The sequence below is a fragment of the Eulemur rufifrons genome, chromosome 29 (genome assembly GCF_041146395.1).
Source record: "Eulemur rufifrons isolate Redbay chromosome 29, OSU_ERuf_1, whole genome shotgun sequence".
In the NCBI taxonomy this organism is placed as follows: domain Eukaryota; kingdom Metazoa; phylum Chordata; class Mammalia; order Primates; family Lemuridae; genus Eulemur; species Eulemur rufifrons.
Window position 1 is genome coordinate 6,666,749 of NC_091011.1, and position 16,271 is coordinate 6,683,019.

Below are 16,271 nucleotides of genomic sequence, written 5' to 3' on the forward strand. Positions count from 1 at the left end.
ATAAGAATGTTGTGAAGATTAAAGGACATAATATTGGCAAAGCTAAATATTGGAAAAGCTAAATAGCTCAGTGAGGTGTCCATAGTGTTGTCACAGTATGTGAATACACTTTGAATTCATTCATTTTGAAATTAGTATGTCATAAAAATGCTAAACCTAATAAAATATTTTTAATTGTATCAGACTTAAGTGTTGTATTTTATGACATAATATCTGACTAGCATTGTACTTAAAAAGTTAATCTGTGAATTGAATCGAAGCTCGAAAAATAACTCAGTGTTTGAGCCTCTGCTAGATTTCATTAATATTTTACAGAAGAGTCCGTGGGGGTTTTAAAAGTTTTTCCCTAAGAAAACTTCTATATTTTTTAAGAGAAGTTACTAAATAGTATGTATGATACTTTGTTTTATAAAAAAAAAAACTTTTTTTTTTTTTTTTTTTTTTGAGACAGAGTCTCACTCTGTTGCCCAGGCTGGAGTGAGTGCCGTGGCGTCAGTCTAGCTCACAGCAACCTCAAACTCCTGGGCTTAAGCGATCCTACTGCCTCAGCCTCCCGAGTAGCTGGGACTACAGGCATGCGCCACCATGCCCGGCTAATTTTTTGTATATATATATTTTAGTTGTCCATATAATTTCTTTCTATTTTTAGTAGAGACGGGGTCTCACTCTTGCTCAGGCTGGTCTCGAACTCCTGACCTCGAGCGATCCACCCGCCTCGGCCTCCCAGAGTGCTAGGATTACAGGCGTGAGCCACCACGCCCGGCCAAAAAAAAAACTTTTATATTCTGAGTAAGTTTCATGAATTTCATCATGATACTTAATTATTACTTTACTAAATAAACTATTTCTGAAATGACTACTAGAAGGTTTTTAAATAAAAACCAAGATAAGAATACAGTAGAAAACCAATCCAAAAGCCAGAGAGAAATTTAGGGGCTGTTTAGTTATAATCCTTTATTTTTAAGAAGAAAAAAAATGAGACCAAAAAGATTGGAGGATGCCAAAGTCTCCCATTCAGCCAGTGGACGTGTCTGGAGCCTTCTCTTTTCTGCTATTGTCTAAGACTCTGAAATCCAACTTCATATCATATTTTTTTTTGTATTTTCATCAACCTTTGGGATAGTAGTTATTCATACATGTATTTCGTGAAACTGTATTTGGTAATGGGTATACCTTCAATTTGTTTGAAAAAAATGAAGTTGCCAAGGGAAGCCTGTTGGCAGTGTTCAGAGCGTGAGAGGAAGGGGAGTGAGCAGAATGAAGTGTTTTATGGGCCACACGTATTGCTATTTGTTTGTGCTTTCTGCTGCTTCCCTCTTCCTCTCCATCCATTTCTACATATGTGCCATGCGTTTTGGCTTCCACTCTGTCTCTGTGCTGAATACTAAATCCACTGGTCAGTGCAACCACCCATGCTCAGGCCTCATCTTACTTGACCTATTGGCATGATGTGAAACAATTCATCACTCCCTTTGTCCTGGAACATTTTCTTAATTTTCCTTCCAGGCACTAGACTCTCTTCCTTTTCCTCCTCCATTAGTGGTTGCTCCTTCTCAGTCTCTGTTTTTTCTTTTTGAATGTATGGATGTCAGGACCCGGAGCTTTCTACACTCTCTGACTGCACTCCTCCCTCGACGCCGTGGCTTTACATACCTTGCTAGAGGCCACAAGACACAGATTTATTTCTCTAGCCCAGACCTCTACCCCAAACTCCAAATCCATATATACCCCATTGCCTGTCTGACATATTCATATCCACTTGAATGTCTGATGAATATCTTTATCTTCCTCATATCCATAAGTGACTTCTCCCTCACCTTCATCTTGTTAAGTAATGGCAGCTTCAGTCCATATAGCTGCACAGGCCAACGCCTTAGAATCATTTTTGACACCTCTTTCTTTCAGATTCATTACCTCCCACCAGGAAATTGTGTTGGTTCTACCTTCAACATGTGTCCAGAAGTCAACCATTGCTTACAACTTCCTCTCCTGCAGCCTTCTTCCAAGCTACCATCAGTCTCTGTCCTAGACGACAGCAACAGCCTCCTAACTGGTCCCCTGACTTCTCTCCACACACAATCAATCTACTCTGAACACAGAAGCCACCATGATCACTTCCACACATACACTAGTCTGGTCTCACTACTTCTCTGCCAAAGCCTCATGTCACTTGGAGTGGCAGTCCTGGTAGCTACAGTTGCTTAAAGTGCCCTGCAAGATCTGTTTCCTAGCACTTCTCTAACTTCTGCTACTCCTTCCTCCTCTTACCCTGCTCCAGGCACCCTGCATCCTGTTCTTCCTCAACACTTGAGCACACTTTCTGACATGGGACCTTTGCTCTATATTCCTTCTGCCTGGAATATAGTCACTCTAAATATCTGCGTGGCTACTCCCTCACCGCCTCCAAGTGTCTGCTCACATCTCATCACTCAAGGAGGCCTCCCACCCTCCCGTTTATTACTGAAGTCTACCACCCCATGCACGTGCACTCCTGATCTTGTCCTGTTCTACCTTTTCTTTTTTTCACAGACTTCTCTATCATCTTCAGGATGCGATCTCTATATATACTTTCTTATTGTATTTCTTGCTTGTGTCTGTTTCCCTTTAGAATGAGAGATCTTGAGAGCAGAGATCTTTGTCACCCTTATTCACCGGTGGATCTCACAGCCTAGGACATGGACTCATAACAGGTGCTCAATACTTTGCTAACTGAGTCAATGAACTCTCTTCTTTTAAGCTTTCTCTGCCACTGCTTTCCAGAACACTGTACTCTTATGTCCTGTCACTCTCTGACCATTTCTTTTCTGTTTTTGTTTTATTCTATTAAGAATAAGTGTTCTTTAATATTCTTCCTTGACATGTTTATTTTAGCAATCAAATTTGACTAGGTAAGTGTCTGTGTTTGATGTCCTCTGAATTATTCATAGGATCCAGGATATATTTTAAAGTCAAGATTCTACTGGGAAAATGCTTACTTTTGTGTAGAGGACTTGTAAAATGACTTCTTTGCATCGTACGTCTTGTTTGGCTGAACAAGTGGTTCACCATCATCCTAGAAGGCATGAATAGTAAGTTAAAAGAGACCAAGTATAAATGGGAATTGCTATTGTTTTCTATTCACCATGTTTTCTTTTTCGCTCTTCATTTTTCTGCTTTCAAGCACCTCTTGGTTTTACTGATTTAATGCTTCCCTACTTTTCTTTTGTTTTGGAAGTTTACCTTGTTTATATTGTCATAATCATTAAACTAAAATTTATAAAATGTATGCAAAGTTAATGGAAAATAATATTTTTATGAGAAAGCACTTGAATTTTAAACATTGACAAATAATTAGTTTTAGGATGATATAATTAAAACATCTTGTTTGCCTTATGTTCTAATGACACAAGGAGATTGGTTCTGAAATGCTTCCCTCTCCCCATCTTCCATCTTATTTCATCAAAATTAGTTATTATTATAATCATTATTACTATCTTTAATGGTAACAATTCATTTATATTTTCCATGATATTTTACCAATCTTTTCCTACTTTTGCTTCTTTTATTGTGCTTGTTTTTTGCCCCCTGGGTTCTTGGTTTCATTTTCTTTTTGTGCAATTTCAGTTTTCAGTAATTCTTTCAAGAGTGTGAATTTTTCTAGTTTTTAACTAACCGTCACTTGTGAATACAGTTCTAAATGGGGTTAGAATTCCAATTCAATAGTTGTGGTTCTTTAGTAACAAACATATCTCATTGACTTCTAGACTGTATTATTGCTTTTGAAAGCACGAGTTTCATTGTTTGCAGGTATTCTGGTTTCCCCCCATCCCCTGGGTTGTATTTAGGATATTAACTTTGTTTTTTCTATAGTTTCAGTGTAATTTAAGGAGAGGATATATTTTTGTTCATCTGGTTTAGGACTTCTTATGCTTCTTCAATCTGAGAATTCATGACTTTCATCAAATGGATATTTCTCCATATTTATCTCTTAATTGTCAGTGAATTCTCTTTATTCCATTTTCTTTTTTGAATTCCTATCAGATAGATACTGGACTTTCTCATTCCATCCTCCATGTCTCTTAATTTATGCATTGCTTCATCTCTAACATTCATGTATATCTTCCATTCTACCATTATCAACTTTCCTATTTTTAAAATTTTTATTGATACATAAGAGATGTACATATTTTGGAGGTACATGTGATAATTTAATAAGTTCATATAATGTGATAATGTGTAAAGATCAAATCAGGGTAAACGTATATCCATCACCATGCATACTTATCTTTTTCCTTATAGTAGAAACATTTGAATTATTCTCTTCTAGCTATTTTGAAATGTACAATTGATAACAATTAACTATAGCCACTTTACTGATCTATTGAATATTAGGTCTTCTTTCTTATACCTAACTGTATATTTGTACCCATTAATTAACCTCTTCCCACCCCCCCACCCCCCAGCCCAACCTTCCTGGCCTTCAGTAACCACCAATCTATTCTTTACCTTCATGAGATCCACTTTTTTAGCTCCTACATATGAGTGAGAGCACACTATATTTGTCTTTCTGTGCTTGGCTTATTTCACTTAACCTAATGATCTCCAGTTCCATCCATGTTTCTGCAAATGACAGAATTTCATTCTCTTTTACAGCTGAATAATATTCCATTGTGTATACATATCACATTTTCTTTAGTCATTCATCCATTGATGAGCACTTAGGTTGATTCCATACCTTGGCTATTGTGAATACTGCTGCAATAAATATGAGAGTGCACATATCTCTTCAATATATTGGTTTCCTTTCATTTAAATATATACCCAGTAGTGGAATTTCTGGAACATATGGTAGTTCTATTTTCGGTTTTTTGGAGAACCTCCACATTGTTTTCCATAGTGCCTATACAGATTTACATTCCCACCAACAGTTCCCCTTTCTCTACATCCCCTCCAGCATTTGTTACTCCCCATCTTTTCTCTCTTTTTTTTTTTTTTTTTTGAGACAGAGTCTCACTGTGTTGCCTGGGCTAGAGTGCCGTGGCGTCACCCTAGCTCACAGCAACCTCAAACTCCTGGGCTCAAGCAATCCTTCTGCCTCAGCGTCCTAAGTAGCTGAGACTACAGGCATGCACCACCATGCCCGGCTAATTTTTTCTATATATATTTTTAGTTGTCCAGATAATTTATTTCTATATTTTTTTTTTTTTAGTAGAGATAGGGTCTTGCTCTTGCTCAGGCTGGTCTCAAACTCCTGAGCTCAAGCAATCATCCTGCCTCAGCCTCCCAGAGTGCTAGGATTACAGGCCGAGCCACCGTGCTCGGCCATTCCCCATCTTTTTAATAAAAGCCATGTTAACTGGGATGAGATGATATCTCCTTGTGGTTTTGATTTGCATTTCTCTGATGATTAGTGATGTTGAGCATTTTTTCACATAACTGTCGGCCTTTTGTATGTCTTCTTTTGAGAAATGTCTTTTTAGATCTTTTTCCCATTTTGTAATCAGATTATTTGTTATTTTTTGCTGTTTAGTTGTTTCAGCTCCTTACATATTCTGGTTATTAACCCCTTGTCAGATGGATAGTTTGCAAATATTTTCTTTCATTCTATGTGTTGTCTCTTTGCTTTGTTGATTTTTTCCCTTTGCTGTACAGGAGCTTTTTAGCTTGATATAACCCTATTTGCCTATTTTTGCTTTTGAGGTTTTTCACAAAAAAATCTTTGCCCAGACAAAAGACATGGAGTATTTTCCCAATGTTTACTTCTAGCAATTTAATAGTTCCATGTCTTAGATTTAAGTCTTTAATCATTTTTTATTTGATTTTTTTTTAATATGGCAAGAAATAGGGGGTCTAGTTTCATTTTTCTGCATTTGATTACCCAGTTTTCCCAGCACCGTTTATTAAGGAGATTGCCCTTTCCCCATTGTATGTTCTTGGTGCCTTTGTCAAAAATGAGTCAACTGTAAATATGTGGATTTATGTTTGGTTTCCCTAATCTGTTCCATTGGTCTATGTATTTATTTTTATCCTAGTTCCATGCTGATTTTAGTACATTTTGAAGTCAGGTAAGTATGATGCCTCTAGCTTTGTTCTTTTTGCTCAGGATTGCTTTGGATATTTGGGATCTTTTATCATTAAATATAAATTTCAGGATTGTTTTTTCTATTTCTGAAGAATCAACTTCTATTTATTATGTCCATTTTTTACTTGCTTCTAATCTGTATTTAAACTTGTTAATTATATTTTGTAAAATTTCATCAAAGCTACATTTAGTAAAATAATTAAAGTTTTCTTTTTTATTATGCTAGTATGTTGAATTACATTGATTTTTGAATATTAAGTGAATGTGTTCTTGAGTTAAACTTCACTTGGTTATATCATCTTTTATAAATTATTGATTTTGATTTGCTAATACTTTGTAAGGATTTTTGTGTCTCTCTACATGAGAAACATTAGTCTGTAATTTTCTCTCTTTTTTGTAATATCTTAGTCTGGTCTTGTTTTATAAGGTGAAGTTAGACTCCTGAATTATTTGAGAAATGTTCCTTCTTTTATTTTCTGAAATGACCTGTATAAAATTAGTGTGATGTCTTCCTAGAATGTTTGATAAAATTCATCAGTGAAACCATCTCGGTGTGGAATTTTCCTTGTGGAAAGGTTTTTTTTTTTTTTTTTTTATTTCTTAATATATTTTTTTTTTTTTGCAAGTTAAAAACAATAGTTTCATATTTTTTCCCCACCCCCCCTTTCCCGAGTCAGCACCTTCAAGTGTTACCACTCCCCAAACGGTGCGCAATGCACTCATTGTGTAGGCATACCCCCATCCCCTCCCCCACCCCCCACCTCAGTCTGATGTCCAATTGGTGTCGTTTCCAGATTTGTATTTAGGTGATGATCAGGGAAACCAATTTTCTGGTGAGTACATGTGATGCTTGTTTTTCCATTCTTGGGATACTTCACTTAATATAATGGGTTCCAACTCTCTCCAGGAGAACCATAGAGATGTCGTATCTTCATCATTCCTTATAGCTGAGTAATATTCCATGGTATACATATACCACAGCTTACTAATCCAATCATGTATTGATGGGCATTTGGGTTGTTTCCACATCTTTGCTACTGTGAATTGTGCTGCTATAAACATTTGGGTACACGTGCCTTTGTTACAGAATGACCTTTTTTCCTTTGGGTATATGCCCAGTAATGGGATTGCTGGGTCAAATGGCAGGTCTACTTGCATCTGTTTAAGATACCTCCATAATGCTTTCCACAGGGGTTGCACTAGTTTGCAGTCCCACCAGCAGTGTATGAGTGTTCCTGTCTCTCCACACCCACGCCAACATGTATTGTTTTGGGTTTTTTTGATAAAGGCCATTCTCACTGGGGTTAAGTGATATCTCATTGTGGTTTTGATTTGCATTTCCCTGATGATTAGAGATGTTGAACACTTTTTCATATGTTTGTTAGCCATTCTTATATCTTCTTTTGAAAAATTTCTATTCATGTCCTTTGCCCACTTTTTGATAGGGTTGCTTGATTTTTTCTTGCTGATTTGTGGAAAGGTTTTTGATTAAAAAAATAAATTTCTTTAATATATATAAGCATTTATGTATTCTATTTCATCTAGTGTTAATTTTGGGAAGTTGTATTTTTAAAGGATTTTGTTCATTTCATCTATGATGCCAAATTAATTGGCATACAGACGTTTGTAATATTCCCTTATTTTTCTTTTAGAATCTGTAGTAATAATCCATCTTTATTTTCTTATATTGGTAATATGTATTCTCTCTTGTTTTCTTGATCAGACTAACAAGAGGTCTATCACTTTTGTTGATCTTTTTAAAGAAAGAACTTTTGGCTTTTTGAAAATATTTAATTGACAAGTAAAAATTATATATATTCAAGGCATACAACATAATGATTTAATATACATATACATTATGTAGTGATTATCCAGTCAAGTTAATTAACACATCCATTATCATTCATAGTTGTGTGTGTGGGGGGGGGTAAGGATACTTGAAATCTGCTCTCTTATTATATTTCAAGTCAATGATACAGTATCATTAACTATAGTTACCATGCTGTATATTATATCTCCAGAATTTATTCATCTTAAAACTGAAACTTTGTATCCTTTGGCCAACATCTCCCCAGTTTCTCCAACTTCTAGCTCCTGGTAACCATAGTTCTGCTTTTATTTCTATAAGGTTGACTTTTTTAGATTGTACATATAAGTGAAATCATATAGTATTTCTGTTTCTATGCCTGGTTTACTTCACTTAGCATAACGTCCTCCAGGTTCATCCATGTTGTTGAAGGTGGCAGGATCTCCATCCTCTTAATGGCTGAATAATATTCTAATATATGTATATATACCACTTTTTAAAAATTCATCTGTCACTGGACACTTAGGTAGGAAACAACTTTTGGCTTTTAAATTTTTCTCTCTAATGTATCTATTCTCTATTTTATTGACTTGTATCCTTATCTTTTTAAATCTTATGCCTTCCTAACTTTGTTTTAATTTTTTTCTAGTTGCTTAAGATTGAAACTTACATCATTAATTTTAGAACCTTTCTTGTTTTCTAATGTAAGAATATAGGGCTAGTTTTTTCTTTTTAATAAGAGTTTTAACTGTATTATACAAAATTTGGTATGTTGTATTTTTATTATCATTCCGTTGAAATATTTTCTAATTTCTTTTGTGATTTCTTCTTTGATCCATGGATTATTTAGAAGTGCATTTAATTTTAAAATAGTTTGTGTTTTCCTAGATATATTATGATTATTGATTTTTGATTTAACTCTGTGGTGTTTTGAGAATATATATGGAATTATTTCAATACATTTAAATGTATTAAGATGTGTTTTATGGTCCTGTATATCATCTGTAGTAGTGAACATATCATGTGCATTTGAAATTAATATGTATTCAAACATTTGGTGTAGTGTTTTATTTATATCAATTACCTGAAGGTGATTGATGTGTTGCTCAGATCTATGTATTTACTAATTGCTTTATCAATTAGACAAAGGTGTTAAAACCTCCTAATACTATCAGTGGAATTGTATATTTGGGTCTGTTAATTTTTGCTTTATGTATTTTAAACCTTTTTTTAAATTCAGCATATTATGGGGGTACAAATGTTTAGGTTATGTATATTGCCCTTTCTCCCCGCCCCGCCTCGAGTCAGAGGTTCAAGCATGTCCATCCCACAGACAATGTGCATCGCACTCATTATGTACGTATATACATATCCCCTCTTTTCCCCTCCCATCTGCCCGACGCCAGATGAATGTTATTCCTATATGTGCACTTAGGTGTTGATCACTTAAAGCCAATTTGATGGTGAATACATGTGGTGCTTATTTTTCCATTCTTGGGATACTTCACTTAGTAGAATGGGTCCAGCTCTATTCAGAATAATACAAGAGGTGCTATATTACCATTGTTTTTTGTGGCTGAGTAGAACTCCATGTTATACATATACCACGTTTTATTAATCCCACTCATATTGATGGACACTTGGGTTGTTTCCACATCTTTGCAATTGTGAATTGTGGTGCTATAAACATTTGAGTGCAGATGTCTTTTTTATAGAATGTCTTTTGTTCTTTTGGGTAGATGCCTAGTAACGGGATTGCTGGATCAAATGGTAGGTCTATTTGTATCTGTTTAAGGTATCTCCATATTGCTTTCCACAGAGGTTGCACTAGTTTGCAGTCCCACCAGCAGTGTATGAGTGTTCCTATCTCTCTGCATCCATGCCAGCATTTATTGTTTTGGGACTTTTTGATAAAGGCCATTCTCACTGGAGCTAAGTGATATCTCATTGTGGTTTTGATGTGCATTTCCCTGATGATTAGAGATGTTGAGCATTTTTTCATATGTTTGTTGACCATTCTTCTGTCTTCTTTTGAAAAGTTTCTATTCATGTCCTTTGCCCACTTTTTGATAGGGTTGTTTGATTTTTTTTTTCTTGATTTTCCTGAGTTCTAAATAGATTCTAGTTATCAACCCTTTATCGGATGTGTAGCATGTGAAAATTTTTTCCCATTCTGTAGTTTGTCTGTTTGCTCTCATGACAGTTTCTTTGGCTGTGCAGAAGCTTCTTAATGTAATCAGGTCCCATTTATTTATTTCTGTTGTTGCTGTGATTGCCTTTGCGATCTTCTTCATAAATTCTTTGCCTAGGCCAATGTCTATAAGGGTTTTTCTCACATTTTCTTCTAGAATTCTAATAGTTTCACACCTAAGGCTTAAGTCTGTTATCCACCGTGATTTGATTTTTGTGAGAGGTGAAAGGTGCAGGTCTTGTTTCAGTCTTCTACATGTGGCTATCCAGTTTTCCCAGCACCATTTATTGAATAAGGAATCTTTTCCCCAGTGTATGTTTTTGTCTGCTCTGTCAAAGATTAGATAGCTATATGAGGCTTTATTAAAAGGTGAATATACATTTATGATCATTAGATTTTTGAGTATTTAATTTTTGCCTTAGGTATCTTAAGCCTTTGTTACTAGGTGCGCATACATTTATGATCATTAGATTTTCTTGGCAAATTGACCCTTTTATAACTAAGACATATCTCTCTTTATATCTTGTAATTCCCTTTGTCTTGAAGTCTACTTAATCTGACCTTAAAATAGCCACTACAGTCTATTTATGTTTTATTTACCTTGCATATATTTTCCATTGATTTACTTTCAATATATTTGTATCTTTATATTTAAAGTGTGCCTATTGTAGATATAGTATAGTTGTGTCTTGCTTTATTATCTATTCTGACAATGTCCACCTTACATTTGGAATGTTTAGTATTAATGTATTATCATTAATGTAACTATGATATATTTGGTTTAGGTGTAGAATTTTATTATTGGCATTTTGTTTGTCTTTTATATTTCTATTTCTCTGTTCCCTTTTTTCTGTCTTTTTTGGATTATTTAAATTTGCCATTCTTTTCTTTAGAATTTCAATTTAAACCATCAATTTGTTCTTTATACTTTTTTACATTATATTTTAGTGCTTGCAGTAGAAATAACAATATGCATCCTTAACTTTCTGTAGTCCACTTACAGTTAATATTATACTATTTCACATGAAATGTGCAAACATTACAACTATAAGTCCATTTCCCACACCCTGTCATCCCTTACCCTCTAGTTGTCATATGTGTTAGGTATACATTCCTGAAGAACTTCAGAGGACAATGTTATACTTTTTGTTTTAAACGGTAATATGTACCTTAAAGAAATTAAAAGGAAAAAGTAATTCTTTATTATGCAGAATTTCCTACAGTTTACATCTGTTGGCAATCAATTTCCTTCACATCTGTTACTGTGAACCATTCTGAATCAGTGGGCATATTGGATGGTAAAGTATTAGGTTTCAAAAATACAGGAGACCTTGGTATCACAATTTTATTAATTGCTTGTAAATATTAAACAAGTCTCCTGCATTATCCATTTTGATTTTTAATTGGTAGAATTTAACTGGTGAAATTATAAGTCCTTGTTTAAATGAATCTCGGATAACTGGCAGACGTCTCTGGATTGCTTCAGGCATTAGTGAATAGTAGGACAATTTAGGCAAAAGTTTAGAATGGTCTATTTGGACTTTTAGAGGCTCCACACTTTCAACCCTTCCTATTTCAGCTGAGGAAGATGCCAAAAAACATCGAGGTATTTCAGAAAGGTCAGGGATGTTACAGGCCTGAGTTTTCATCTTACCGATTTCTGCCTGCAGAGAGCACAGCAGTTCTGGTTCAGAGGAGTCAGGAAATTCTTAAGATTACTTCTTCCTCTGAAGAGAATTTCATAAGCCTTTTAACTTGGGAAAGTAAGTCTCACCCTAGCAAGTTTACTGTCACAGTAGCACATAGTAAAAAGATATGTTTTTCTGAAAATGGCCCTAATGTCACTTGGACAGGTCACATAGAAGAACTTCTTGAACTTGATTCAAAACCCCCACCACAGAAATGACATTTTTACTTCCAGGGATTTGTTGGCTTATTAAAGTGGGGTTTATGGTAGACAAAGTGGCCTCAGTATCCATTAGAATTGTGCAGGGTTTCCCATTTATCTTCCTTTTTGTTTCCCTATGTTTATTGAAAGGTATTAAGGGAAACAATCTATCCAGTTCCTGGGAGCCCCATCAATGGGCTCCCCCTAGTGGTGAAACAGTACCCACTGAAAGACACAAGCTTGTTGGTGGACTGAGGCGATTGGGCTTGTCTCTCTCCTGGTCCTGGCTGTTTGCGATGAAGGCAGACACCTTGGGGTAATGAATTTCTTGTTCTAGAACCTCTTTGTTGTGGTTTAATATGAGAATAAGAGGGTCCCTTTGGTGTTGGCCCCTGTAATTGAAATTGGAGAGACATAAGCTTAGTCTTTTGAGTTTTTTCTTGCTCTAGGATCCTCTCAAAAGCTAAGGCCACCAATTCAACTATAGCTGCAACTTCCATCCTAGTTTAGGTTTTTCAATTAGGTCAGGAAGTTCAGGAGAAAGTACATTTACAAATAGAGCCATTAATGCCATTTCAATCTCTGCAGGAAATATCCCTTGTATTCCTAGCCCAGAATGTTTCACAAATACTGCTTCTAAATAAACTCTGTAATCTAAAACTGGTTCTTTAATTTTTTCTGCAAGAGTGTATGAATAACCAATCATTTTTTTGTGGAAAACCTCAGAGATTGAATTTAAAAGGTTTTCAGCCATTTTTCTGTCTCCTTTTGGCCCTTCTCATGAGGAGGTTTTGGAAGGTCTTCAAATATCTTCCTTAGGTTCTCTCCCTTCTGCTGCTGACATCCACGTTCCAGCCTCACCAGGTCCAAATGTAATACAGATACATTGGTAAAGGTCAGCGAGCTCTGGATTGTAACTTCTATGAAGATTCTAAATTCCTTGGTACATTTTTGAGGATTTTTCCTTGGATTAGGGAAGTCTTCCAAGATGACTCTAAGCTAAATTTTAGACCATGGAGTAAAAGTGGTTATGACAGGCAGGCTTAGTTGATCACTTTGTAAATCATTTGTTTAACTTCCCCTTTTACATTATCATCAAGGTTAAAAGGTAATTGAGCAGAAGGGTTAGTAGACTCAAAATATTTGGGTAAAGACTGATAGTGAGGAGGAGAAGTCAGGGGTTAATTCAGTAAATGTACAGTTCTTTTTGGTAATGACCTCAGTTTGTTGATTAAGATTTTCCTTTGCCTTTTATAAGAAATCTTTTAGGGAGGCAATTTTTGATTCATTCAATTTTTCAGATGCTTTCGCATACCAATTTAAAAAAAATGCATCCCTTTGCTTTTGCAGGGTCTCTGATCCCTTTTTTACTAATGTGCACCACAGGTAAACAATTTTACCAAAATTAAAACTTCTCTATATGGCTATCTTAATTCTAAATTGTCTCGAGTAAGGTTAACCCATTTTCTGAAAATGCACAAGTTCTGGGTCCCTAATTCCTATAAAATTAGCATGACTCTCAGAAGGTAAAGTTCCAGACTCCTTGAATTGAGCTAAACTCATATCAAAAAACCAAACCAAACCAAAATAAAACAAAACTAAAAACAAAACCTACCTAAGGCCTCTAACTGGATCCAATCCAGTTAATTATTGGATACACTCTGATCCTGGACATAGTCCAGTGTATGGATTGCTCACATAATCTCAGAGAACTCAAAACAGTGGTTCGCCATTCCCCTCTCTCATTCTCATTCTCTCTCTCTCTCTCTCTTTCCTCTTTCAATTCTCGCCGTGAGAGCAGAGCTGTGCAGGCCACTTCTACTCCACCATCTTGGCCCTCTGCTTTTCCCATTATTTCTTATGATTTTTCCAGTTTTCTGGAAAAGTAACATGAGTGCCTGTTAATCCATGTCCTCTACTTAATTAATCACTTTTTAATCTGTTTTAGTTCTCTTTCTGTGTTTTCTTTTGGTTTATTTTGCTGCTCATTTTCTACCATTTTGAGAAGAAATTTTTATTCGCCTGAGAAGGATGCTACTGGCATCTAGTGGATAGAGATCAGGGGTATTGATAATCATCCTACATTACATAGAATCATCCCCCTAAGCAAACAATAATGAGGTCCAAAATGTTGATTATAACAAAGTTGAGAAACCATGGTTTAACACATTCTGTTCCACTATTTAGTTTTTGTTCTTCAGTGAATCCAACCATATGTATATTATTTCTTCTTACAGGGTGCAGGCTTTCAGGTATTCAGCCCAAAGTAGTGGATGATTTTCAACTTCAACTACTGAGTTTAAACTCTATGAGACTGACAAAAGTTCAAATCAAACTCTTGGTTGCCTCTGCCAGAACAGCAAATTCCTGCAAGGCCAAAGTGCCCCTAAGTGCTAGGCTTAAATTTTAAGAGTTTCTATCCTCTTGTTGGCCCAGTAATTTCTCTGTACCTTATTAGCTCCTTGATATTTAAAGAAAAATAAATATTAATCCAGTTGTTTTGCCAAACTATTGGCTCATATTATTAGCTTCCACTACTGGAAGTAAAATATCCAGATTTATTTCCTCTCATAAAAAGCCTAAACTTATTTTATATTTAAACAAGTACACTAGTAAGCACTTGCAAGCACCTACTTCAAAATTCTAACTCTAAAATCGTTAGATAAAGCATGCAGCTTTGCCATGAATTTGTAGCTTAGTTGAAAAAAAGCAACAATGCCTTCAATGTTTTGTAGTGTTCATTTTGATTTACACTCACAGTACTTACCTATAGGAGCAATGGATCCCTTTATAAGAGTTTGAAGATGTAAGTAAAACTAATAAATACATATTTTCATTATCCTTGCCATCAAATTCTACATTTTGTCTGAATTTGGAATAGCCCCAAACAGGCCAAATTACCCCTCTAATTCCATGACTTCCTTATGTGAGAAAAATGCATAGGACAAAGAAAAATATGAAACCCTACCATGATTGTGTTGCATCTTGACTAAAGGAGGCATTGATGACATGTCATTTTAAATAACTGTTTTGTTCCATGTTCTTTGTTTCATGACCATGTACTGTAGTGCAACTGTTGATATTTGAGAGGTATGCCCATCCCCCTTTGTGGCAAAATTAAAAAGGGTTATTGTGAAGGGAGAGGTGGGAAAAGAAGAAATCAACATGACACTATTACTGCAGGTGAGTTCTCAGGAAGATCAATTTTGGAAGGAATACACTAAGAAATTACAGAATTGGAAATAAGATTCCTTAAAACGTATTCATATCTTTATTGCTAATGAATATGGTGTTTATTTTTGCGGTGATGAAAATATTCTAAAATTAGATTGTGGTGATGGTTACACAACTCTGAATATCCTAAAAAAACATTGAATTGCACACTTTAAATGGGTGAATTTTATGGTATGTGAAATATATCTCAATAAGGCTGTTTCAAGAAAATCTTTGCATGTCTATGTATCTCTTAGCAGTCTTTATCCTAATTTAAATGTCGAGGGTTTATAGACTAAAACTTAAACAGGAAAATGATTAAGTAAGAACATGATCCTTAAATTCAGAAAACATCTAGGTTTAAATTTTGGTTTTGTATTTATTATCTGTCTGACCAAAATCCAGTTATTAATAGCATTGGGCTTCAGTTTTCTCAAATAATATGGGAATAACACCACACTCTTGCTTGGAAGCAGAGATTGAGATAGGATTGTTCAAGCGATAGAATGTGGGAGCACCCTCAGGTGCAGTGGAGTGAGGAGAGTGGCCAGGAAGAGAGGAAGAAGCTAGGAAGAATGTTGTCTCAGCGGGACAGCAGCTTTGGTCTGCTCCCTCAAGGAAGTCAGTCAGCCAGTCACTTGCCAAAATCTGAGGGGGCAGTGTGAAAGGGTGCAGTCTTCCAGGCTGGTGGCTGTTATACTTTTAGTGATCACCACTCATTGTTCCTGGGGTGGGCACACTTGCTAGGAAAGGGGGTCTGTGTTGGGCAACAGCAGCATCCACTCTCACTCCTCCCCCATAGTATTGTTGTAGGAATGACACAGGACAATGCATAACATACATGGATCACAAAGGCCTGCACAGTACCTGGCACATAGCTATTCTGCTAGGGCATAAAATGCCAAATGCACAGACAATGAAAGGAACTAATGGTAACTATTGTGTAAAATCACCCAGTAAGAAAATCTTACCGTACACGTTGCTTCCTCGTCAAATGTATATGCGTGATTTATTGAGCATGCTTCATGGTGAGGTTTTAAAGGAGTAACTTTCAGTGGGCTTGTCCAACCTGAAAAAAGAATCCATGTGTTTTAGGTTAAAAATGCAATAA

At 35.7% G+C, this 16,271-nt stretch overlaps 1 protein-coding gene across 1 annotated transcript in view; it reads right to left on the reverse strand.

Moving 5' to 3' along the window:
- The window catches only part of SPMIP7 (sperm microtubule inner protein 7), a 50,506-nt gene that overhangs the window by 23,390 nt on the left and 10,845 nt on the right, over positions 1-16,271 (reverse strand). The window contains exons 2-3 of the mRNA XM_069461629.1: positions 16,132-16,229; positions 2,976-3,052 (exon numbers count right to left, since the gene is read on the reverse strand). Coding sequence (XP_069317730.1) covers positions 2,976-3,052; positions 16,132-16,229 — 175 coding nt within the window. The remainder of the gene's footprint in view (positions 1-2,975; positions 3,053-16,131; positions 16,230-16,271) is intronic.